The sequence below is a fragment of the Cynocephalus volans genome, chromosome 13 (assembly GCF_027409185.1).
Source record: "Cynocephalus volans isolate mCynVol1 chromosome 13, mCynVol1.pri, whole genome shotgun sequence".
NCBI lineage: Eukaryota > Metazoa > Chordata > Mammalia > Dermoptera > Cynocephalidae > Cynocephalus > Cynocephalus volans.
This window is the reverse complement of record NC_084472.1, coordinates 2,271,773-2,296,104: the sequence shown is the minus strand read 5'-3', so window position 1 is coordinate 2,296,104 and position 24,332 is coordinate 2,271,773. Positions and strand designations below refer to the sequence as shown.

At 39.7% G+C, this 24,332-nt stretch overlaps 1 protein-coding gene across 11 annotated transcripts in view; it reads right to left on the bottom strand.

Moving 5' to 3' along the window:
- Nucleotides 1-20,783, bottom strand: part of LOC134362151 (centrosomal protein of 192 kDa-like) — a 50,419-nt gene extending 29,636 nt beyond the window's left edge. For 8 of the 11 annotated variants that reach the window (XR_010021522.1, XR_010021521.1, XR_010021520.1 and 5 more), the window contains exons 1-7: nucleotides 20,525-20,783; nucleotides 14,833-14,999; nucleotides 13,463-13,588; nucleotides 6,978-7,141; nucleotides 5,542-5,594; nucleotides 2,834-2,954; nucleotides 1,187-1,335 (exon numbers count right to left, since the gene is read on the bottom strand). Coding sequence is in view for 6 of the 11 variants with exons in the window: in XM_063077479.1 (XP_062933549.1) it covers nucleotides 1,187-1,335; nucleotides 2,834-2,954; nucleotides 5,542-5,594; nucleotides 6,978-7,128 (474 nt within the window). In the remaining 5 variants the exon portion in view is untranslated. Of the gene's footprint in view, nucleotides 1-1,186; nucleotides 1,336-2,833; nucleotides 2,955-5,541; nucleotides 5,595-6,977; nucleotides 7,142-13,401; nucleotides 13,589-14,832; nucleotides 15,000-20,524 lie in introns of all 11 variants that reach the window. The other 3 variants (XM_063077477.1, XM_063077476.1, XM_063077475.1) reach the window with 3 other exon arrangements.
- Nucleotides 20,784-24,332: the final 3,549 nt, after the last annotated feature.

Below are 24,332 nucleotides of genomic sequence, written 5' to 3'. Positions count from 1 at the left end.
ATTACCTTAGCTGTAGTAAACGGTAGGGAGCAGAGAGTGCTTTACAGAAGGACTGCAGGTAATAAATGCAGAAAGAATTAGAAAAATCACCATTGTAACCATCAGTATAGTAACTGTTTCCAGGAGGCTTCAGCAATGATACTAAAACCAGTTCATGAAGGGTTGTTGGGGAATAGGATGTTCAAATGACCTTGATGTCTCAAAGGGGGCAAGGTACCTTCAAAAGGAGGCATCTGGCTGACACCACTTCAACCAAAATTATCAAAAACAGCCTCACATTGGGACAGACTTCTATGTCTCCTGATAGAGGCTGTGAGGACACAATTTCTCTCATGTTTAATATGAATCCACCCATGAAAAAAATGTTTTAATCTGATCTAATCAGGAGAAAGGAAGCAATGAGATACATCTAGGTTATGAGTCATTATACAAAACAAAGAGCCTAGATTTTATAAAATGTTTAATGTCATGAAAGAACTACTCCAAATTAAAAGAAAATAAAGGGACGTGACAACCAAAGGCAAGTGTAATCTTTGATCTGGATCAAAAACAATAAAAATAAAGGACATTTTGGGACAACTGGGTAAATCTGAATATGGACTGTATATTAATTTAAATTACCATATCAAACTGAGATATTAAAGCAATTTTACATGAATTAAAGATATATTTCAGTATGCCAGTAATCAATTAATAATTTTGAGTATAAAGGAAAAAGCAGAAGTTATCTAAACATGAAAAAAATAATTCTATACTAACTACATATCTATTCAGAAAATGTGATTGTGTAGGAAAATTTCCTTATTTGCAGGAAGTAAGTGCTGAAGCACTGGGGTAAAATGTCATATTATCTGCAACTGACTTTCAAATAATTCACAGAAGAAAGTACTTATGGAGGGAGAAAATGCAAAATGAAAATGAAAACGCAAAGGTGGCAACACGTTAGCAATTGGTCAATGTAGATGAAGGGTGTATAGACATTCATTGTACCATTCTTTTCATTTTCTGTAAGTGAGGGAAGGCTAAGAGGAAGTAGAAGTGGCGGGGGCATTCATATCATCAATTCATATCTCAGAAAAACAGTCCCAAGAAAACCAAAGGTTTAAATTTAATGTTAACATCCAATCAGACCAATAGTAATTTTCTAATGTCAAATTCCTGAAAAACTGTGACGATTAGAACATACCTGACTAGGATCACTTGTAAGTAACTTAAAATCTTCTTCTGGAGGTTCCTGTCCTCCTAGGTCTTCATATATCATTCCCGGAATTGCCAGCTGTTCAAAATAAGCCTCCAAATGATCATCATAAAACATTTCATCATCAATATCATCATCTATTGATAAAATAGAGAAAAAAATAGGTAGAACAGGCTTTAAAGAAGTGACTGAACTACAAATAATTTTTAATCAAAAAGGCTAAGCGTGGTGCTGATAACACCAAGGTCAAGGGTTCAGATCCCCTTACCAGGCCAGCTGTCAAAACTTAAGGAAAAAAAAAAAAAAAGGCTGATAAGACATAAGTGAGTTAATAAACTATATGATTTCTTTTTACATTTAACATGAGAAAACTATTATAACTTTAGTCATTTATAAGTAATTATAAGCATTTTAATACAAGCTAAATATATAACCTCTTTGAGAGGACAAGACAGAAACAGATCCTAGCATATTATCAAAACTTAGGATATGATAAATGTGGCATCACAGATCAAAGGGAAAAGAGCAGACTATTCAGTAAATGATATGGCAAAAGATTAACTCTGTCCAAAAGAACAGATAAGCCTATCACAGGAGAAGTAAAAAGGGAGGGAGGGAAGGAGGGAGACACTGCAGTGGTTTTCAATGTTGTGTCACCCAGCTTGGCAAAGGCAAAATAAAACAAAAACTCTATATCACAGTAATGGTATTATAAGTTGGCACTGACTTTTTAAGAGGTTGATTTTGCGGTTAATATTAAGAGCCTTAATAAGGCTCATAAGCTTTGACTTAGCAATTTCACGTCCAAGAATCTAACCTACTAAACAATCAAAAATCTGATCAATTCAGGTCAAACAAGTAATTACTTATCCACAATTACACAATCCAAAGAAATGTGAAAACTCCTTTGGCAGCAAAACCCATCCTGAACTGATGTGATGCGATTTATAGTCCCTATTTATCCCACTCAGTTCATGAGCCTGGCCTTGGCCTTCAAAGCCATGAATGCTTTGGCCCCAGCCTACTTTTCTGGGTTTATTTACCAATGAGCCTCCTACAGGTGCTGTAAACTTGCCACACAAAACCACTGGCTACTAAAAACAACTGGCCTGAAGCTGTTCTTGCTTCCTGAAAGGTGCTTCTCCTCCCATATCTAAGGCCTAGCACAGGCCCCATCCTCAACAGGAAGTTTCACAAATACCTTAATTTATCACCTCCCCTATGATTCCCAAGCACATTTTTGTACCATTGAGGTATATTTAATACAATCTGAAATTTAGCTATGCATCTCTTTTCTGCACTTGGCTGAGGTTTCTTAGGGAACATAGGCTAAATATTTCATTGTTCCACCAATTTCTTAACATAGTGCTTTATACTAAGTGACACTTTTAGGTGACTACTTTGGACCCTAATGATGCTAAACTGACAAATGAATATAGTCATATCAGGATTGATACATAGAAATAAACGTTTAAAATCCCTTCCCTTAACAGAAGTGGCCATTGGAGTGCTGGTAGATAGGAGAAAAAGGGAAAGGCAATAAAACAGAAAGTTGGCATAACAACTACTGCAATAAAGAAAGTAGAATAAAGTGGTAAAGGTAAAGACTAGAAAACACAAGCGAATTTATAGTACCAGAAGAATCTTCCAAGCTTGTCAATGACATAAGTTTCTCATTTTCTAATAAGCTAGCATGGCTTAAGTCACTGTTTGGAGTCTTGTCTTCAAAATGTTTTCCAGTATCGGGCACAACAATCTATAAGAAATAAAGTGGCAAATAAGAAAAGCACACTCACTGCTTTAAGAGCACAGTACAAAGCTACAAAAAGGACCAAGTATTTTCTCAACCTCCAGTGTGCTCCGGATCTACAGATTGTTTGCACATGCTCAGAGAACCTAGTAACACAGCATACTAACGCTCACACAACTAAATTTGAGCAAGGCAGGCTTACGATAGAAGTGAAGGCAATAGCAAAATTTGACTCAGAAACCTTTACCTAAGTAACTTTTCATCCATTACACTGGAAAAATTGCCTCCTCTGCTCCTCAGCCCCGGGACAGTGTAAACCCTAAAGGGCACACAGCAGTTTATTAAGGACACTCAAGGTCCAAAATGAAAATATGACGTTCCCCTCTAAGTGTCAATTTTACTTCACAATAATATTAAATATGTACAGTCATGCGTCACATAACAAGAGATACATTCTAAGAAATGCATTGGTAAGCAACTTTGTCACTGTGCAAACATCATAGAGAGTACTTACACAAACCTAGACGGTAGCACCTACTACACACCTAGGCCATATGGTATAGGTCCATCACTGACTGAAAAGCTGTTATGTGACACATGGCTGTATTAAAACAATTAATAGCAGCTTAAGAATTAGACTGCAAACTGCACGCTAACTTTTAAGATAAGAACATGGGACCTCAATGCAATTTTACACTTACGGAAGACAGTGCTGAGCTATTCTCATAAATATTTGAGGCACCAGGGACACTGAGGGCTACAGTGACCTATGGTTATTTAAACTAGGAACATGGCAAGTATTAACAGCTGTGGAATATAAGCTCTATGTTTTGGAATTTTTCATAAGAAAAAACAGGGGGAAATACATATAAGAAAGAACAATATGTAAAACATCACTGCCTTTGTGGCAATTGAGAACCCATTTACTCTTCCATATGTGGTGCCTTACACAGAGGCCAAATGAACTAAAGCAACCCTGGGAAATGTCTCTGTTCTGATAAGGTGGTATAACTTTCACAGTTTAGACTTGGCAGCCAAGACAAGCAAAGCTAAGTCAAAAAGTCAAATCCAGAGGTAGCTCCTTCTGGTCTCAGTTTCCAAATACATTTATTTTCCCCCTCCTCTCACTTCCCCTTTTTATCAAGCATCTCTTGTTTCTATACTTGTTTTGTTGCTTTCCAGTTTTACCGTCCATTTCTTTTGCAATCAATTATCTCTAATACTTTTATGAAGTCAATTATAAGACTATCCTAAGAAAAGCAATTACTTTCCATAGGGAAAATTTATGTTCTCTCACTTTAGAAACCACTTTTTCCAAATGTCCTCAAAATAAGTAAGTGAGATATAATTTGTTGTAGGGTAAGAATTAAATTTATTGTTCAAGAAATCACTTTCTGACTTAACTTCACTACACCTGAACTTCCTCTAAAAAGTATCTCCCACACTTGAAACTTACTAGTGATTACATACAGGGTGAGAATAAAGGGAAGGGTTGACAAACATTTTCTGTAAAGGGCCAGATAGTACTCGTAAATATTTCAGGTGTTGTGAGCTGTCCGATCTCTGTCACAACTTCTCAACTCTGCTGTTGTATCACAAAACCAGCCATAAACAAAACATAACAAATGCGCAGGTCGTGTTCTAACAGTCTTTACTAAAACAGGCAGCAGGGCAGATCTGGACTGTGAGCTCTGGTTTGCTAATCCTGGCACAGAGAAATAACTTTTACTTTAGACCCGTTTGCAATCATTTGATAAAATAATCTTTAAAATTCTTATGAAAGTAAAATAAAACAAAAACTGCATCTCCTTTTATGAGCAAGTCTCATAAACATAACACAACATGCCTGAAATCCAGGTTCACTGCTTATGTCGGACACAAACTGCTTCTCTGCTCAGCACACCTCCTTTTAAAAAGTTCACCTTTTCTTACTTCATGTGGTCCTGGTGGGTTTGTCAGTCATATTCCTCTATCTGTGAGTGCATATACACTCATGCACAAGCAACACATGAAATAGAGACAAGATCCAGGCTGATAAATCCCTACCCACTCCCTGACACAGTGATTTCCACAGAGGAGGGCATCTGACCCAAGTGAACTCATTAGATTGTCTTGTCTTTTTTTTTTTTTTTTTTAAATTTACCCTAAATGATCATGCTCTTCCTTTTCTGATTACGAACGGTGAGTGTAAAAGCTTGGGTTGTCTACAAATGAAGACAGCTTGTCTATCATTCAACAAATTATTGAGCGACAGCTATGTGCCATGAACTGTTTCAGGCACTCAAAATACAATTAAAAATCATACACACATAGAGAAATCCTTGCACTCACAGAGCAAACATTCTAAATGAAGCCAGCACAGTGTGAAGCAGAGCAAAGAGATGCAAACAGCCCTGACAGCACCATGAAGCCCAGAAAAACAGTTTCCTGTGCCAGCACTAAACTCCCATTTTTGCTGCAGCTAGGAAAGCTGGAGTTCTACCATATGCAAGTAGAAGACTTCTAACTAATATTAACACTTATATATGTGAAATATGAACTTTCACTTCCCTATAACACTCCAGAAATTCATAAGAAATATATAAAATTTTACCTTGTGTTCCTTATTATTCATCCATGATAGTAAACAAAAATCAACAGGTGAGTCTGTTTAAGAAAACAAAAACGGAGAGGACAGGTTATTTTATCTACTAAAACCCAGTAATACCTAAAAATAGCAAATTAATGAACTAAACATTTAAATAATGTTATAGGAACAAATAAATAATGGTACAGAAATCAAATAATGGTATAGGAATCCATCACTGGTCAGTTAAATTCTTAAAAATGTTAAGGTAGTGAATCATAAAAAAATCACATACTTGCCAAAGAACTTAAGTATGAATCTAACCAAGACTTTAGGGCTGGCCAATTAGCTCACTTGGGAGAACACATGCTGGTAACATCAAGGTCAAGGGTTTGAATCCCCACACCAACCCGCAGTGCCCCCCGCCAAAAAATACTTTAAAGCTAACTTCTGCTTCGTAGAGGATGTGGAGAAGAGAGAAATAAGAGAAGGGACACTCTGAGAAGCAAACAGACAAACCCAAATACTGGGACAAACTACCAGGTAACTGATCTAACTTATTTTAACAAGGCACTGACATGAGACTACAACTACAAAGTAATATAACGTAACTTTCCTCAGACCTCGATTCAAGCAAATTGATACGGACCTCTGTACTAGATGATAAGAAAAGAATTAAACTTATTAGTTGTGTTAACAGCACTGTGGTTATGTAAGAAAATGTCCATATTTTTAGAAATTTTAACTTAAAAGATATAAATGTGCATTCATTCATCAATCTTATAACACACGCTCAAGCAAGACCTTTTGAGTATTGAACTACAGCTTGGAGTTACATGGCATCATACCTATATAAGCCCATAGCATGTAGTTTTTGATTTACAGTTTTAATTTCTTTGAGGAAAGAAAAAGAATGTAGAGTTCTTAAAAGGAATCAGACAGCAGAAACCTGTAATTTTTTAAAAAATTTCCCTCCATTTTTATAGTTTCTTCCCCAAGTCGAATTTGATAGTAATTTTTCAAATGACTCACCTTTGAATATTTTGAAAGCATTCAACTAGGTTTTCTTAGAAATGTTCGTTTCTTTTAGAATTTATAACTCACCAGTTATATAAAAGTAAGTTTAGAAACAAAAATGACTCTTGATAAGAATACACATTAACAGGTGGGAAGAAACATGAAAGATGTACTAGAAATAGGCTTCTTGTCTTGAACATAAAGCATGCTGTAGCAATCCAACAGCACCATTTCCAAAGAACAGATTTCACATCAAATCAGTCAAGACAGTTAAGAGACGTTTTCCTATGAAAGTACTGTAAATATGATATTAATAGGTACGTAACAAACCAAAGCATTTTCAGTCTGCTATATGATAGCATAAGATAAATACCAGTCCAAAGATGGGGAAATGAAAAAGAAATTAAAATATATACATTAAGAAAAAATTTCTAATAGTATAGTACCTTGTATTTGGTCCAGTGGCAAAACCCTATCAAAAAGATCTTGGCACTGGAAGGATCCTGTAGTTTTAGCTCGCTCCTCTTCGGTTCTTGCTACATCACTTTGAAAAGCTAACTGTTTCATGAGAGCATGTGACAAATGTTGACTTTTCATATAGTCCTTTTTCCTAGAGATAGAAATTTTATTAGGGAACAAAATAATAATATGTTAGCTACCTTGGGTAAATCTTTAAGATATCTATTAATCAGTTATGCACAGACAGCCCCTGACTTATGATGGCTCGATTTTTCAAATTTATGATGGTACAAAAGAGATACACATTCACTAGAAACCATACATCGAGTATCCATACAACCATTCAGTTTTTCACTTTCAGTACAGTATTCAATACATCACATGAGATATTTCACACTTTATTACAAAACAGGCTTCGTGTTAGATGATTCTGCCCAACTGTAGGCTAATATAAGTGTTCTGAGCATATTTAAGGTAGGCTAGGCCGAGCTATCTATGATGTTTGATAGATCAGGTATATTAAATGCATTTTCCGCTTAAATATTTTCAACTTACAATGGGTGTATTGAGACATAACCCCATCCTAAGTCAAGGAGCATCTGTATTTAATCTCTCAAAAAGAAAAAAATGAATGCAGTGAAAACAAACATGTCTGGGTCCAGCCAGCAACTACAGTCTGTAAACACTGTTGGGTATTCTGAAGACTGAATCAATATTTTTGGTCCAGTGATGAGAATGTCATATTGCTACTCTGCCTTTCAAGTGATAAAATGAGTTTTTCTTGTCCCTACTTTTCTATCCACCTCTACTATTTTACATGTGGATAAAAATATTTTTCCTTAAAGGCAATTTCCCCCCCAAACTTCTACAAAAGTTCTTGAGTCTGCAGCAGTTCACCATAGTAAGAGAAGGGGTGGGAATGTAATGTCAGAAAAAGGTCTCCAAATGCAACAAATTCATCATTTGACAAACTAATAACAAGGCTTAGATTCAGCCAGGATGGATGAAAAGAAATTAGCCCTTCCATATTTCCCAAATCCCAATCTTCTATGACTGAAGCAATTCTCCAACCCTAACTACAACTTATTTCCCAGTTTATCCATCTCTTTATTGAGACTGTGGCACATAAAAAACCATCAGTTTAAGTCAAAGGTGCACTCACTTGTAGGTACAGGAAAATTTCACCCTGAGTAAAAGAGAGCAGGGGTAGATAGACTATAAAATGGATACAAAGTCAAGGGTAAAAAGGACAGAAGAAAAAAAGGGGTGGAGGTGGGGGCAAAATGGTGATACAAAATAAATAAAAAACAAGTCAGGACATCTAATTTCCATGTTTTAAAGTCCTCCCCTGGTAAAAGCATATAGAATGACCATCAGAACTCGAGGATACTAAAGACAGTTGAGGGCAGGGCTCTCTAAATTAATCACACCACCACTACTACCTCTCAAAAAAAAATCAACTTCCTCACAACTGTAGCCATCCCTTGTTTTTACTAGCCCGTGAAATTTTTTCAAAATAAGTCACAAGCTTCAAGTTAAAGTGGCAGAAGCAACTTCCAGGAGTCCATTAAAATGATGGCAGGGAAATCTACAAAAGAGAAGCAACTGAATGAAAACCACCAGTCCCAACTGGGCAGCCTAGAACAAAGCATTAAACATTTGGCACAAATTTAAGACTCCCAAGCTGCTAACTCTAAAATCAAGTCAGCCAGGAACGATGGCCCCCTCAAGAGGAGGCCTAATGGAGATGAGACCTATGTATGCAACAGCCAAGGATGCCCACACGTGCAGCTTAGAAGACAGCCACAAATCAGACACAAGGAGAAAAGGAGCAGCTCAAAGACAAAAATAAAGATGAACAAACTAAACAACCACAGAGACAAGAAATAATTTACAGACCTTTGAAAATGTTCTAATTAAAATCCTCAGAAATGTTCAAGTAGCTATTACATCCACAAAAAGGGCCATTAAAAAAACGAAAGACCAAAAAAGAGCTCTCAAGATTAAAATTACAAGTGCCAAATGATTTAATAAAGAATAGGAAAAAAATTAGAAACTTACACAGAACATTGTCTTTCTGCACTAAAACAGAAAAAAAGATTTTTTTTAAAAATAGGAAAAGACCAACCCAGGCAATCCAAAATACCAATTCCAGAAAAAGAGAGAAAAATAGAACAAAACTGCCAAAAGTAATAATAATTACCTACAACTAAAGCATGCAAATCTCCAGACTGATACAAATTACAATTTAGCGAGTGGGGGAAAATACCCCCACCCACAAAGGACTTAGAGAGGATTCTAAAACTTTCCAGAGAGAAAAAATAGTTCAGATATAAAAGATCACGGATCAAAATGACATAAGGCTTATCACACAATTGCAGCAAGGCCTTCAAAATTTGTGAAAGATTATTTCCATCTTTAAATTCTATACTCAGCTAAAGTCTCAGTTAATTCCAAGGTTAGAATAAAGACTTTCTGAAACACACAAACTCCCTCCTCCCCCAGAAGGGGTCAAAGAGGCACACGGGGACTAAGGCCATGCTTCTCCAGCTGTCAACCCCACACTCAGATTAACAGGGGTCGAGGGACAGCACCGAGCACTCAACCTCTCCCTGACAGCAGTGAGAAGTGAGGCCATACACTGTGTCTGAGATTCCACCAAACCAGGCTGACAGCACACTCTTCAGACCTCCTCGCCTCACCAAGAGGGTCCCAAGATACCCCAGCCCTCCCCACATCTGCAGTCTCATCACCAACATCTGCTGGGTGGGACTAACTTGATAACGCCCTTTACCTACTGATTTCAGTTCCTACAACAGGCTCAGGACTCCACACTGCTGGCACCCTAAGCCCCATGAGACTGCACATCCTCTCTCCTCCCAACTCAACAGACAGAGCCCTTGTACTGTTCCAGCAAGATCTGCTGTTCCTGAACCCTTTCTCGGACCATTCCTTTCACCTTACCGCTTAACAAAAGCCTGGATATCCTGTGAGGACACTGCTTTCCCTAAGCTCTGCCAAATGGGAACTCGTCTCTCCTACAGTGTTGGTACTGATGGCATTGAGGTGGAATACGTATGCCCTCCTGCCCCTCAGGAACACTTCCAGATCACTCTCCCCAGAGCCTCACAGCTTTGAATACCTATCACCCCTAAAGTCCTCTGCCTCTAGTGCCATAACTCTATATCCTGACCCCACCTGAGCCTCCAATCTATCTGTACCACTACATGGCACTCTCCCTCACCTTTTGATATCCTCTCCTCCTCCTCAACCTAAATCCCATAGCCAAGCCAACATCCTCAGCTCCCTTGTCCCTCACTGCCTCCATCAAACTGCAATCGCGGTTACATCCAACTCTCCACCTTCTCCTCATCTGCACCCCTACAACTGAATGAGGTTGGAGAAAACATCACAATCACACTGAATGGTCTCACGCTAAATTCATGACCACGACCCTCAAGTTGGGCCCTGGATGCTGCCTGGCAATGCTACTATTTCCCCAGTTCATTCACTTTCCTACACTCCCATATGAATATTTTACACCTCTTTTCAAACCACCAACTCCTCCTCCACCCTCCCTGACTTCACGGCCATGCTTCTTACTTCACTGAGCCTACATTTAACCTGAAGCATTCAAAAGATAACTTCCACAGACTTACCATTCCACGTGCCCACACAGCCCATCCTCCGCTGGAGCACACAGAGGAACTGTCCATGGTCCTACCCATCCAAAGTCACTATCCTCTTATTCACAAAGACATTGATCCAGCAATTCTCTTCTCTGTCTACATAATCAAGCTTTCTCTTTCCAGAAGATCATTCCTATTACCATGCAAACATGGAGCAACTTCTCCCACCACATAAAAAAAGGAAAATTTATCTTGACCCACTACATCCACCAGCTATCACAGCCCCATTTCTCTGTTTCCTTTTACAGCAAAACTCCACAAGCTGTCCACTGTCTCTAATATTAACCTCCCACTCTCTCTTAAAGTCACCCTGTGGAAGCTGTTGTGCCTCTCCCTACTTTCACCAAAACCTACTTGTCAGGGTGACCAACGACCTAATCTACGCTAATTCCAATGGTCAACTCCTAGTCCTCATTTCATCTGACACAGGTGAACAACTCCCTCTTCTTTCATACCTGTTCTTGACACGGCTTCCAAAACACCGTTTTCCTCCTATGTGATCACTGCTTCTTAGTCTCTCTGCTTCTCCTGTCCCCACCTTCCTAATGTTGAAGTGTCCCACGGATGAGGCCTGGTGCTCTGCTCCACCCACTCACTCCCCTGACCATCGAGCCCCCTACATGGTCTTCCTACTCCCATCCTTGTCTCCTATAGTCTCTTCTCCACGTAGTAGCCAGAGGGAGCCTTTGAAAACATAATTCAAAGGTTCTAACGGTACCCTCTAATGGAACCCTCTAATGACTTCCCGTATCACTCAGAGTCAGCATCAAGGTCCCGCTCACCCCTCCAGCCTCCCTGGTGCTCTATGAACACACCGCATGTGCTCTCTTTAGTGCCTCATGCTGGCCGCATCCCCTGCCTGAAGTCATCTTCCTCCTGGCGTCCAAAAGGCTTACTCCTGTCCTGGAGTCTTGACTCATATCTTACCTCTTGAATGAGACCCACACTAACCACTGCCTTCACAGCCTGCCTAGCGACCCTCCTTATCATGTCCTAATTCTTCCTAGCATTTTTCCCTTCTAATATACCATAAAATTGGTATATTTTAATGTCTTTTGTTTAACATCTGTTCTGTTCATCGGTATTTCCTAAGCACCTGCAAAAGTGCTTCACACATAGTAGGTGCTCAGTCGAAAATGAACAGAGCATGAATGAGTGTACAAGGGGCTAACATCTTTAATATATATATATAAAGCACTTATATATAAAGGCTATCAAGAGGAAATTCACAACAGAAATATAAATAACGAATAGAGATTAAAGTATGTTCAATCCGTTTTCCAGTGGCAGCGTCTGGGGAAGGCGCAGTGGGCACTATGTCCGGCTGTGAAAATGGCAAGAAGAAGCCCCGGAAACAGCCCAAGAAGCACACCAAGGAGATGGACGAGGTAGATAAGGCTCTCAAGCAGAAATAAAAGGAGGAGAGAAGCACCTGGAGGAACTGAAAACAAAGGCCGCAGGGAAGAGCCCTTGGCCACAGGCGGAATGAAGAAATGTGGCAGAAAGTAAGCTGTTCCCTGTGCCTTGGAGCAGTGGGGACCCTTGACTCCATTCCTATTTAAACATCTAAATTCCCTGCCACAATACCTTTTGCCACCTATAGCTGGAATGAAGTGTTGTCTTGGAGCCTGTTGTACATTTAAGTATAAACTCTTGCAAAAAAAGGAGAGAAATCAAAAAAATAAATGAAGTATTTTCAATCCCATAAATACTCAAACATGAATTTAAACATAGAAAGGTTAAGGTGATTTGTAATACTACAATCCATAAATAACTCCCAGGGCTGGCTGGTTAGCTCAGTTGGTTATAGTGCCGATAACACCAAGGTTGAGGGTTCAGATCCCTGTAATGGCCAACTACCAAAAAAAAAAAAAGGAAAGAAATAACTACCATTTACATTTTGGTTTTATACACTTCCAGACTTTCTCCTATGCATATAAGTATGTGTATAAATTATTTTTATTCCTAAAATCAAAGATTAAAAATAATGCCATTAAATGTTGGGTAGGACTTGGAGAAGTAGGCGTTCTCATATGAATCAAGTAGTAATGTAAACTGACACAAGTTTTCTAAAGAGCAAGGTGTCAATTTGTAATGGTCTTTAAAAATGAAATTTTTTTTTTTGGCAGCTGGCTGGTATGGGGATCCAAACCCTTGACCTTGATTATCAACACCAAGCTCTAACCAACTGAGCTAATTGGCTCACCCTAAAATGGAATTTTAATTTAGCAATTTAAATCCTAGGAATTTACATTAAGAAAATAATCTCCTAGGTATACAAAATGTATGTATAAATGTATATGTATAAATAAGTTAATTACATTCATAAGAAAACTGCAATAATCTAAATGCCCAACATAGACTTAAACATACAGCCATTAACATTATCATAGATTTATCATTGAAAAATGAACACAATATATTAATATGTAAAAGTTATAAACAATATGTACAGTTTAATCCTATTTTATAAAAAAAATTTTAATATATAGAATATAGTCTGGAAGACTATGATTGAAAATGTAATCAGTGGCTACTCTCTAGTTAGTGGGATTACAGGCCTTAATTATCCTAAAAACTCTATATTTTCTACTTTTTTCAATGAGCATATATTACTTTTACGATCATAAAAAATATTTTGAAAGATTAAAAATGTGATTAAAAAATGTGATTTAAGAAAACTCTTAAAGATTCTTAGAATTAATCAGAGACACAATCACACCTTCACTTTCCACAAGACTGAGTAAGAGTGACAGTGCAAGCAGATGAAGGTACGAACTCACTCTTCATCATGGAAGCTAAACTGCAGTCTCTCTCTCGGTTCAACATCACTCTGGCTACCAGGAGATGACTCAGATGGAACTGAAAACTTCCCTTCTGCTAAGTAAGATGCCTGGACACCAGAACACCTACACAAAAAAATTTTGTTTTAATATTTAAGAATTAAATTATACACATTTAAAATTCACCAGGACATAGGGTTGCATGACCATAAAACCAACCATCAGGGTTGGTTATGTGTATTCAACAATACACAGAGTTTTAGAGAAGAGTTAATGCAACTCTTCATCCCAAAGATAACAATGATGCGCCTCACCAAATGTTTAGGTTGAGAGGAGATGGGAAAACTGTTAGATATTTAAGCATGGGCAAACTTTACACATTATCCAAGACCCTATGTGTAATGGACAGTGAACTATATATATTACATTTGAAGATAAAAAATAAGGTATATTTAACCAAACATCTATCTGGTTATAAAACTGGAATAAGAAAAGTCAAGAAAATAAAATCTGGTGTAGTACTTAAGAAAGAGAAATTTGACATTGGAAACTAACAGTTATTAAAATGATAAGAGCTAAGTTGCTTCAGAAGTATGCAACAGGTTGGAAGAAAAAGATAGCCATGAACCTGGCTGAAATGAGTTAAAAAGGGAGTCCACGTCATAGTTCTAAATACAGCCAGTGACCCAAAACCATAGCCACAGGTGAACTGGACTTGTGACAGACACTTAACAAACTAGACCAGCAACTCATGAGATTTTAGGAGACAGTTTATTAGTCTCCTTGTGTAGCTAGAAATTTAATCCGTAGTTGTCTTTTGACAGTTTGTGTTGCCATATTCTGCAATGTGGTAAAGAAAAGCAGATAAAACAAGTGTATTAAAAGAAGGAAGAGAATGAAAGAGTTACACAGAGATAAGTATAGTGGGAAAACAGAAACCCAAGTCCTAGTCGCTTCCCAGATCACGATTGCTGTCCCTTCTTGTGGCACAGTTCTGCATTCCTGCCCTTGATTTCAGCACATACTCCCACACCCTTATGGTTAATTCCCCTTTCGAACTTCATTAACAAATTGGTTTATATTACCAGCTTCTTATAAGGATAAACTAATACAAATCCAAAAATCTACAGAAAGAAAAAGCAATTAGTGGACCAAAACTGGTCACTAGTGCTCAAATCCCAATCCCACTCATTGATAAGGCAATGGAACATGGAATGAGACAGTAAGTTCTTTTTTTCTATATTCATTTTACATATCTGGCCATCTCTTGAGCAAAAAGCTCAAGTCTAACTGAGAAATCTTATGTAAATATCAGTATGATGTAGGTTTTATAGACCTGAAAGAAAAAAATCGATCCAAACATATCTTACCTATTATCAGTGCTGGACCTATCTCTAGCAAGTGTGGAAACAGCAACAGGCAAGCCAAGATTTGAAGACAGAGTGACACATCCCAAATCCCACTATTACCAAGTACTGAATTGGTTAAAAAGCTTGGCAATGATGCTTCCGCTATACCTTGAAAATCTTTCATCTCACTGCAACAAAAGTATTTTATAAATCAAACATCACTCTAAAACTTTTTTAAATGATTAAGAGTACAAGTTTCATAAATTTTAGAAAACTGATAAATCTTAGGAAAAAAAATCATCTTTTGGAACATCACTAAGAGGGGATACTACTGGTAAATATTCTGAGGTAAAGTAATTCTCAGAATACTTTGCTGCTTTATAGCTGAGAATATTAACAGCAAACATTAAACTTATCTTCATATAATTTACATAGTAATGAAATACAACATAGTTTAATTTACCCTTGGCTTGGTGTAGCAAGGAAAACGAATTACCACAAACTTACCTAGTAAAGAAAGCAAAGATGGCATAACACTGATGGTATATGCAGATGATTTTAGGGCATATTTAAAAGTTTGGCAGTTATATACTCATTCCAATATGGAATAGAAAAAATAGAAGTAGCAAAATCTAGCTCCTGATTTAAGCGATTATGCTTAAGGATGACTGTACAGTTTAAAAAGTGAGCCCATCCAAAAAAAAAAAATGTTTAAGTTAAATAAAGTATACTTGGCACATGGACATGGCAACAATGGTAGAAGTGGTGCACAAATGACTCTGGCACAAAATCCACACCATCCATGGAGAACCTACAAGCCCACACTGGTGCTTGGTTCAACTTGACTCTGATCACAGTACCCAGGATGTTACTCAATCCCAAAAACCTTTCAGAATGCCCATCATGCAAGCACTGCATGGAATTCAATAAAGCATATAAGGAGGGAGACAACAAACAGATAAATAAATTAAATCAGGAAAAACTCAAAAACTGATAGGGTTTTGGCACTGTACCTTGAAGAACGAGAAAAACTTTTACAGGCAGAGTATGGAGGGACTTTTCTGGGATAACAAATAAACATGAGCAAAGGGGGAAAAGAAGTAAAATTTACTGCATACCTACTATCTTAACACACTGAATCCACTGAAAACCTTATGATGTAGGTATTATCATTTTACAGATGAAGAAACAAACTCAGAAACTAAATTAGCTAAATTTTCCCAGGGATATACAATTGGTAAGATTCAAGCCCAGGTCTGACTCCAACATCCACTCTTAAGTACTAAGTCTATGGTGGCAATAACAAATACTCCCATGTATTTTTGGCCACAGCGTACAAAATAACATGGCAAATAAAACTAGAATAACAGAATAGAGTCAGATCCTAAAAACCTTAACTGGTGTATTAGGAAGTTTGGACTATATTCTGTAACCAATGAAAGGACTGGTACAATCAAACAACAGTACAGGAAGGCAGAGGACTTAAAGCATGTAAGACTATTCAAAGACCTACCATATATGGTAAGAATAAAGGACTGTGCTAGGGCCAAGAAAAAATGGATTAAAGTATAGATTTTAGGTAATATGGATGATTTCAATTACTCTATAAAGTAGAAAAAGTTTTAAGACCACTAGAGAGCTACAAAAACTTACTTGAGGGCTGGCCTGTGGCTCACTCGGGTGAGTGTGGTGCTGATAACACCAAGGCCACGGGTTCGGATCCTATATAGGGATGGCCGATTTGCTCACTGGCTGAGTGTGGTGCTGACAACACCAAGACAAGGGTTAAGATCCCCTTACCGGTCATCTTTAAAAAATAATAATAATAAAAAAATAAAAATAAAAACTTACTTCATTATGGATGAAGTGCCCATGCTCCTGTCTGAAGTATACCTCTCCACTTTGATCAAAACCCTCTCACCACTGCAACAACTATCCTCTCTTAAACATCGTCAAGTCTTCTCCCTCTGTGCAATCATTCCCATGCTGTGCATGGTGTTAGCTCTCCCATCTTTTAAAAAAGCCTTCCCTTTCTTGCACCCCATTATCGCCCTTTGGCTGCCACCACTCCTATCTGTGCTTGCTTTACTACACAATCCCCCAAGATAAACCATGACTAGCCATTAAGTTCCACTTCTGAACACACCCAATCTGGCTTTCATCCCACGAAAACAATGCTTGTCAACATCACCACTGATTTCCCTGTTGCCAAGCCCTAAAATGGTACGGTCAATTTTCCGACCTCTTCTTCAGCCTAACAGTATGTGATTCAGATGATTATTCCTTCCTCAGGGAAATACTTTCTTCACTTGATTCCCAAGACACAGCTGTCTGGTTCTCCTAAGCCTTTACCAGTTGCCTCTTTTCCTTGTCCTTGTCTGAACCTGGACAGTCCAGGACTTCCACATAGTGGAACACTCCAGAGCTTGGTCCTCAATCTCTTCCATCTACCCACCCTCTCTGAGGAACTGTCCTTAGCTTCAAACCTTTGAATACCATGTGATATTTACACCTCCAGCATGGGCCTCTCTCCTGAACCTCAAATACTCAACTGTCCACATGACATTTCCACTTAGATTTCTAACAGACACCTAAAACTCAAATCTTGACTCCACCTCAGTCCAACCCCCTCAAGAAAAGCCTGCTCTTCAATCTTCCCTACCAGAGAAAATGACAACGCCAATCCCTAGTTGCTTAGGCTGAAAACCTTAGTCTCCACTAAGCCCTCTCACACACATACCCTATATGCAACCCCTATGCAAATTCCAATGGCTATACTTTAACAATACAACCAGAACCTTGCCATTCCTCACTACTTCCACAGCTGCCACCTTGGTCAAGCCACTACCACCTCCTATCTGACGCTCACTGCAGTGGCCTTTGGACTGTCTCTTGCCTCCACTCTTCCTCCCTTAGTCCATTCTCCACACACTAAAGTTACTCCTGTAAGATAAGTCACATAGCATCACTCTTAGCTCAAACCCTCCCTCCACTGGTTTCCTGTCTCATTCAGAATAAAAAGCTATCCTTATGATAACCAGCAAGGGACTAAATGATCTCTGACCTCACCTCCTACTACTCCTCTCTTACTCATTCCATTCCAGCCATCTTAACCTCCCTGCTGTCCCTGAAATGTGCTAAGCAGTTTCCGCCAGGGCCTTTGCCCTTGCTCTTACTTCTGCCCCAGCCCCTGATGCTGCAGGTACCTACACATCTTGTACCTTCACATCTTTCAGGTCTCTGTACCAATGTTCACTTAAATGTCAGGCCTTTCCTCATCAACCTAGAGTTGGGCACAGCACTCCCAACCCCCTTGCCCTGCTTTCTTTTTTCTATAGTACTGAGCAATATCTGACATTCTGTATAATTCACACACCTACTTGTGTTTCTTCCCACATTAGAACCTAAGCTCCATGAGAGCAATGACTCCACCCATTTGGCTTACCACTGCATTCCTACCTACTGCACTGCTGGCACAAAGGAGACCCTCAATTAATTTGAGTGAATCAATAAGTAAATGTTTTCAAACTATGTCAATACACAGCAAATTCATCACAAACTATCATATAAGCTCCCTCTACTCAGATCATGCCCCAGCTTTTCCCTCTCTTTGATATTTCTAACTATTCTCTCTTCCTGATTTCTATAAACATGTTCAAAACTCTCCGATATCAGGATGGAGGTAGCAGAGGACAACCTGCCCTGATCTTTCCTTTGCCCATCCTGCTACCACCATCTTGCCTTTCCTTCACAGCCAAGTGTCCTAGGAGAACACTCCACAATTACTGCTCCTGTATCTTACCTGACATCCTCTTCCTCTGTCTGCTCCTTATACATTAGGATCACCCAGGATTCTGACTTCAGACTTTATGTAATGCAATTTACATCTTATACACTTGGAATCTCAAACTCAAATGACTTCAGGTGCAAATATTGTCTGTCAGAAAACAGGGCTGTAAGGTCAACTGGAAACTACAGGCCCCACCAGAAGCCAATTATATTCAATGAAAACACTGTTGCCGAATAAAACCTACTGGTGTAGTCTGTTCCTGAGGGCAGAACATGTCTACGTCCAAAAAACACTGCAAAACGTTTTACATTTTTTTTGTCTCCACTACTACCACCCTACCCTACTGAAAAGCCTCCTGACCAGTCTCCATGCTTCTCCTTTTGCCACTCTACAATTAACTCTCCACACAGCAATCAAAAGGACCATTCAATATGAATCACATACCGTGCCCCTACTGAAAACCTTGTGAACTCCTGTCAACCTCTTCCACCTCATCTTTAACCCCTCTCGGGTTCACTCACCACATACTGTAATGTCTACTCCTACAACACTCCCCAAGCCCAATCCTATCTCAGGATCTAGGGTATTCTTCCAGATCTTTACATAACTAGCTCCTTCCTGTTGACATTCACCTCAACTTAAACGTTATCTTCTAAGATAACATTCTAAGGTCATCCCTTATCATCAAGTCAAATGTAGTCCCCCAGTCTATCACATCCATTTTAATTTCTTCCAGCACTCACCACTATTTATTTTTGTATCTGTCTTCTTCCACTGAAATGATTGCCCATTAACAGCGGGAGCCTTGCCTATTGGTCCATCACTATTTCCCAAAACCTAGAACAATGCCTAGCACATAGTAGGTACTCAAAAAATATCTCTGAAATGAACAAATGATTGACAAGATTCTCAGTGGATGGCCTCATCTTTGACTTTAACCCCTGTATATGGAGAAAGTCAGTTTCTTGGGGAAACGTCTATATTGTACACTGGTATATGCCCAGTACCTGACATAGAGCTGGGTACATAAGTTTACTGTAATCCTTAATTGTAGATCTACACGTACAATTGAACACATTTAAAAGTACGCTCCGTGGAACCTAAAACCCACTCAAACCTCCCTAAGACTCATCAGTTACTCTTGGCACTTTAAGATATACTTAGATAGTCATTTTAGTACATTAGTTTTTCAACTCTTACCGTAAAATTTGCTCACAAAACTGAAATTTGGGGGAAAAAAATTGATTATGGAGCAGTAAAAACGCCAGCTGAATGACTTCAAAAAGGTAACAGCAAATGGAAATATTGTCATATAAAAAACTGTCCTCCAAACAACCGCGTCGAAAGGAACCTCATGTATTACTAAACAAAATCTGAAATTAAATGCAAAGCAAAGTAGAGCGATATTAAGCATTCTTTTTTTTTTTTTTTTTTTTTTTTTGGCGTTTTTTCGTGACCGGCACTCAGCCAGTGAGTGCACTGGTCAGTCCTATATAGGATCCGAACCCGCGGCAGGAGCGTCGCTGCGCTCCCAGCGCAGCACTCTACCAAGTGCGCCACGGGCTCGGCCCGATATTAAGCATTCTTTACTCATTTCACGTTACGTTCATAATGAAGTCACAGGCAAAGAACGTTAGGTAAGGTAGGAACAAATATGAACGCAACCTAGCAGAAACCAAATCAAAAGTGAGTGACCGGGCGACAGGGGCAGATCCCTCAGCGCTGAGTTAACAAGGTTACTTCCCGGGTCAGAGTTTTAAGGAGAAACAGAACCGCCCATCACAACACGCATACAGCAAAAACCACCAGTCACCACAGCGAGAAAGACACTCCAGAGCAAAGAGCAGCGGCGTCTGTCCCCCAAGAGCCGCAAGCACCACGTGGGAGCGGAACAAGAAGAGAGCCCCAAGAAGGCTGACTCACCCGGCCAAGAGCCTCGGACACGGAGCGTGCGGCTAATCTCACCGAGCGGAATTCAGCCTGGAGCCCGGGCTGGGGCTGAGGCGCACACCACCCCGGCCGCCCGTGCCTGGGGCCTGCGACCCCCGCCCCGCCCAACCGTCCCTGCACCGCTGGCCCGGCAGCCGAGAGTGGATTAGCCTGCCCTCCGCCCAGGCGCACGCCGAGACACCGGCGGCCCTCCTCACCGAGCCCGCGACCACCCACGTAATGGTCGTCCCGCGGCACGGCAAGTGCGCGTGCGCGAGGCCCCCAGCAGCCGCACCGCCCGGATCGGCCGTACCGCGCGCCTCTCGGGTTTACGTCTGTTCGCGGCGCGAGGCGAGGGGCGGGGACTCAGAGCCGACTTTGGACTGGTCGTCGCGAAAGGGCGGGGCGGGCAGGGGCTGGTGATTGGTGAGAACGGCGCGTGCCTGAGTTTGAATCGAGGAAGCGCGCCCGCAGGTCGGGAAGCGGGGCTGAGCTGTGCGCCCGGGCGGCGGAGGCCTTCCTGTTCGCGCAGAACTAGAGGTTCCACTTCGGAAGTCCTGGCCAACTTGGAAATAATGCTTCCCTTATTCAGTCTGGAACCCCAAAGCACCGTCAGTCACCTTACACACAAAGAAACTGCCGGCGAACCTCCCCCCACACTCCCCAGTAGGCGTCTGCCCCGCGCGAGCAGATGCGGGCCTTTCCCGCCACTGTTTGGTGGACGCTGGAACATCATGACTTGCCTTCAGCCCGTACGCCATTCCCGGAGCCGGGTTTCGTGACAGTTCGCTACACCTGATCGCCTCTTTGTGATGGAGTAGAGTTGGTCTCGGTTGGAAGAAGTGAGATGAGACATAAGTCTTCCCTAATTAGCTTCCTACTTTTCCCCATCCACCTTAGGCCACAAATCCCATGACCGCCATCTGCTCGGCCCTTAACTACTGAGACCATAGAGGTAACTGTTCCACACCTTTCACTCGAGATTTATCCCAAAAATGTTCCCATACAGTCTTTTATTTCAAAGTTTCTTCCATACAGTCTGAGAGAGAAGAGTCCCTCTTTTCCAAAGATAACTCCTCAACTTCATTCAACAATGATTGAATGTTTCGGATGTCGGTGCACTTGGGAAGAGAGATGACAGTTTTTTAAGTCTCCTTCCTTGAGGTTAGCCTGGTGGGAAAAGACATCTGTTAACTTGGTACCTCCTCCAAAGCACTGCTCAGCTGTCATTCCCGGATGCCCTATCCACCGGTTCCTCTCTCTACCTTTACTGCTGTACCTCTCCATCCACACACACACACACCCTCCGCCTTGGTTCTGCTTTATCACCTAAAGGCCATTCTGTCTCTGCGTCCCTTCATTGCCTCCACTTTTGCACCTTATTTTCACCAATTCCATGTTATCTAGCTTGGCCCCGAACACTACTTTAAAATTGGCTTTAATTTTTTAGGAATGGCCTCTTAATTGACATCTCCACAGTTCTCTTGACATCTCTTCTTGAAACCCTCCAGCCTTCATATTTGCAGAGTGTAATTACGCCTATTTTACCTTTGTCCACACTCCATGAGCAAAGATAAGCGGAGAAAATCTCAAGACTTTCTGAATCCTGAAAAAAACTAAGCAAATACTTAGCTCTAGAGCGGAAGAGATGTATTTGAGTGTAATGAACCACCCTTCTTTCACCCTTCTCTCTGCACAGTGGCCATACATTAGAGGTGAACTGCTGGAATGTCTACACGTTCCAGACTGTTGTTCATCTTGTATCCCTGGCACCCAATTCAATAAATGTCCTTCCTCTGTAAATATCCTCTAGTCACCAAAGCTCTCCCCACAACACTCAACAACCTGATATGAATATATAGTGACATGATCTGCCATTCAAGGTATATGCAGGCAGGAGAGCCTGGACTCTGATGCCAGGCTACCTACATCTGAATCCTAGCTCTCCCTCCCTCTTCCTAGCTGTGGAGCCTTGGACAAGTAGCTTTAACCTGCCAGTTTCCTCATCTGTAAAATTGGGATAAGTACAGCACTTGCCTCAGAGGCTTACTGAGAGGATTTAAAGAAGTTAACTCGTGTATCTAGAAAAGCACTGGCATGTGGAAGTACTCAACAAATGCTATCTATTATCTTGCATCTCAATACCTAACCTTACTTGCCAAATGGAAAGGAGGAATAGAACTCCCACTGTGGTTTCCAAATCTCCTCAGACATTGAGTAGAGTCTTATGGCCAGGGGTGCCTCCCAGGGAATAAGAGGTGATACTTATCCAGTTAAAAAAAAGTCAGATATCTCCCTTAGTTCCCCTTCACCAATTTTAAGCATGCCTCAGCCACCAAAATCCAAAGCCTTCCAAAATGTGACAAACTTCCAGATTAATCTCCCGCTATTTAGTTCCCTAAATGCACCCTATTCTTACACCAGACTATTACTTAACATCCTGTTCCAACATACCCCCATCCTCACTCCACCTGTTGAACCCACATCCCTTCCAAATCCTGCCAGCTCAAATAGTCACTTTTATGCCTACTGTATAATTTCTACTTTTATTACAAAGTTGTTACCTTTTGTAAATTCTGGAAATGCCTTCTCCTACTAGAGTGAGTTTGTGTGCAGACTACCTTTCTATTTTTTACACAACCATAGTGTTTAGCACAGTATCTTGCACATAGTACCTGCTCCATATTCACTAAGTTAAATTGGAGAATGGTTGCAAATCATTATCCCATTCTAACCCTAGGTATACCTTTATAAAGATTGAAACTTCAAAGACATGAACCCCTTGCTGTGATCCTACATAAGTCTACAAGTCTAAAGCAAGTCCTTTGGGAATTGCTTGAAAAGGATTTTCTGTTTACACTGAAATGCTAACTTAAAGACAAAACATTTTAATGATTACACACAGCAAAACTCAAATGTTCCTTGAATTAAAATTAATAGAATATATTCCATCAGCTCTTTATCCTTCACAATGTTAAGAAGCTCTGGGAGTATGACACTATTCAAGGAAAGGTGTCTTTGAAAATTGTAATACACATAGTTATAACAATTATGTCACCTATGTGATTAACTAATAGACATGAAATGCTATGCAAAATACATCTCTCTCTCTAATCCTGAGGAGTACATCCTTGACAATTCCGGAGAAAAAGGAGCCCAAAAGAATATTACTAGTCCCACAATTTTAGCCATTTCACCATAATTATTCTCAAATATGTTCTAATGTTTACTATTTAGATTGAAAGTCACAGTCTATCAGTTCTAGATGTTAGTCTACATACTGACTTTCTACCTTTTAAATAAACGTAGTACTTGTTCATCCCCTAATTTATTTGTTTGGAGTTACTTTTTTGTTTTTGCAACTCGGTAAAAGGACAATAAGCCTTACAAACTATCTTAAATAAAACACATTCTATTTTTATAACACAAATGGCTCGTGTCTTTTAAAATATATTTTATTAAATAACCTACTTCAATAATAATTATAAAAGTTTTAAACATTAATTCCAAGTAGTAAAAGACAATTTCCTTTTTTAAAAAAAGAAGACCAAAAAGTCCATAATGTTTTGCTGTTTTTTACACAGGAATGCTTTATTTTACACGCAACTTAGTTGCAACATTAGCCTGTAAAATTAAAACATTTCTTAATGTTTCAAAGGCAGACTGAATTTCCTAATGATACACTTCCACGTTAACCAGTATGACAAAGCATAAGAAACTTAAGATTATGATAACAGTTCAAAATAAAATTTACAAAACAGGCACTATGAAGTCAGCTACTATGTGTAACTTCCACAGTTAA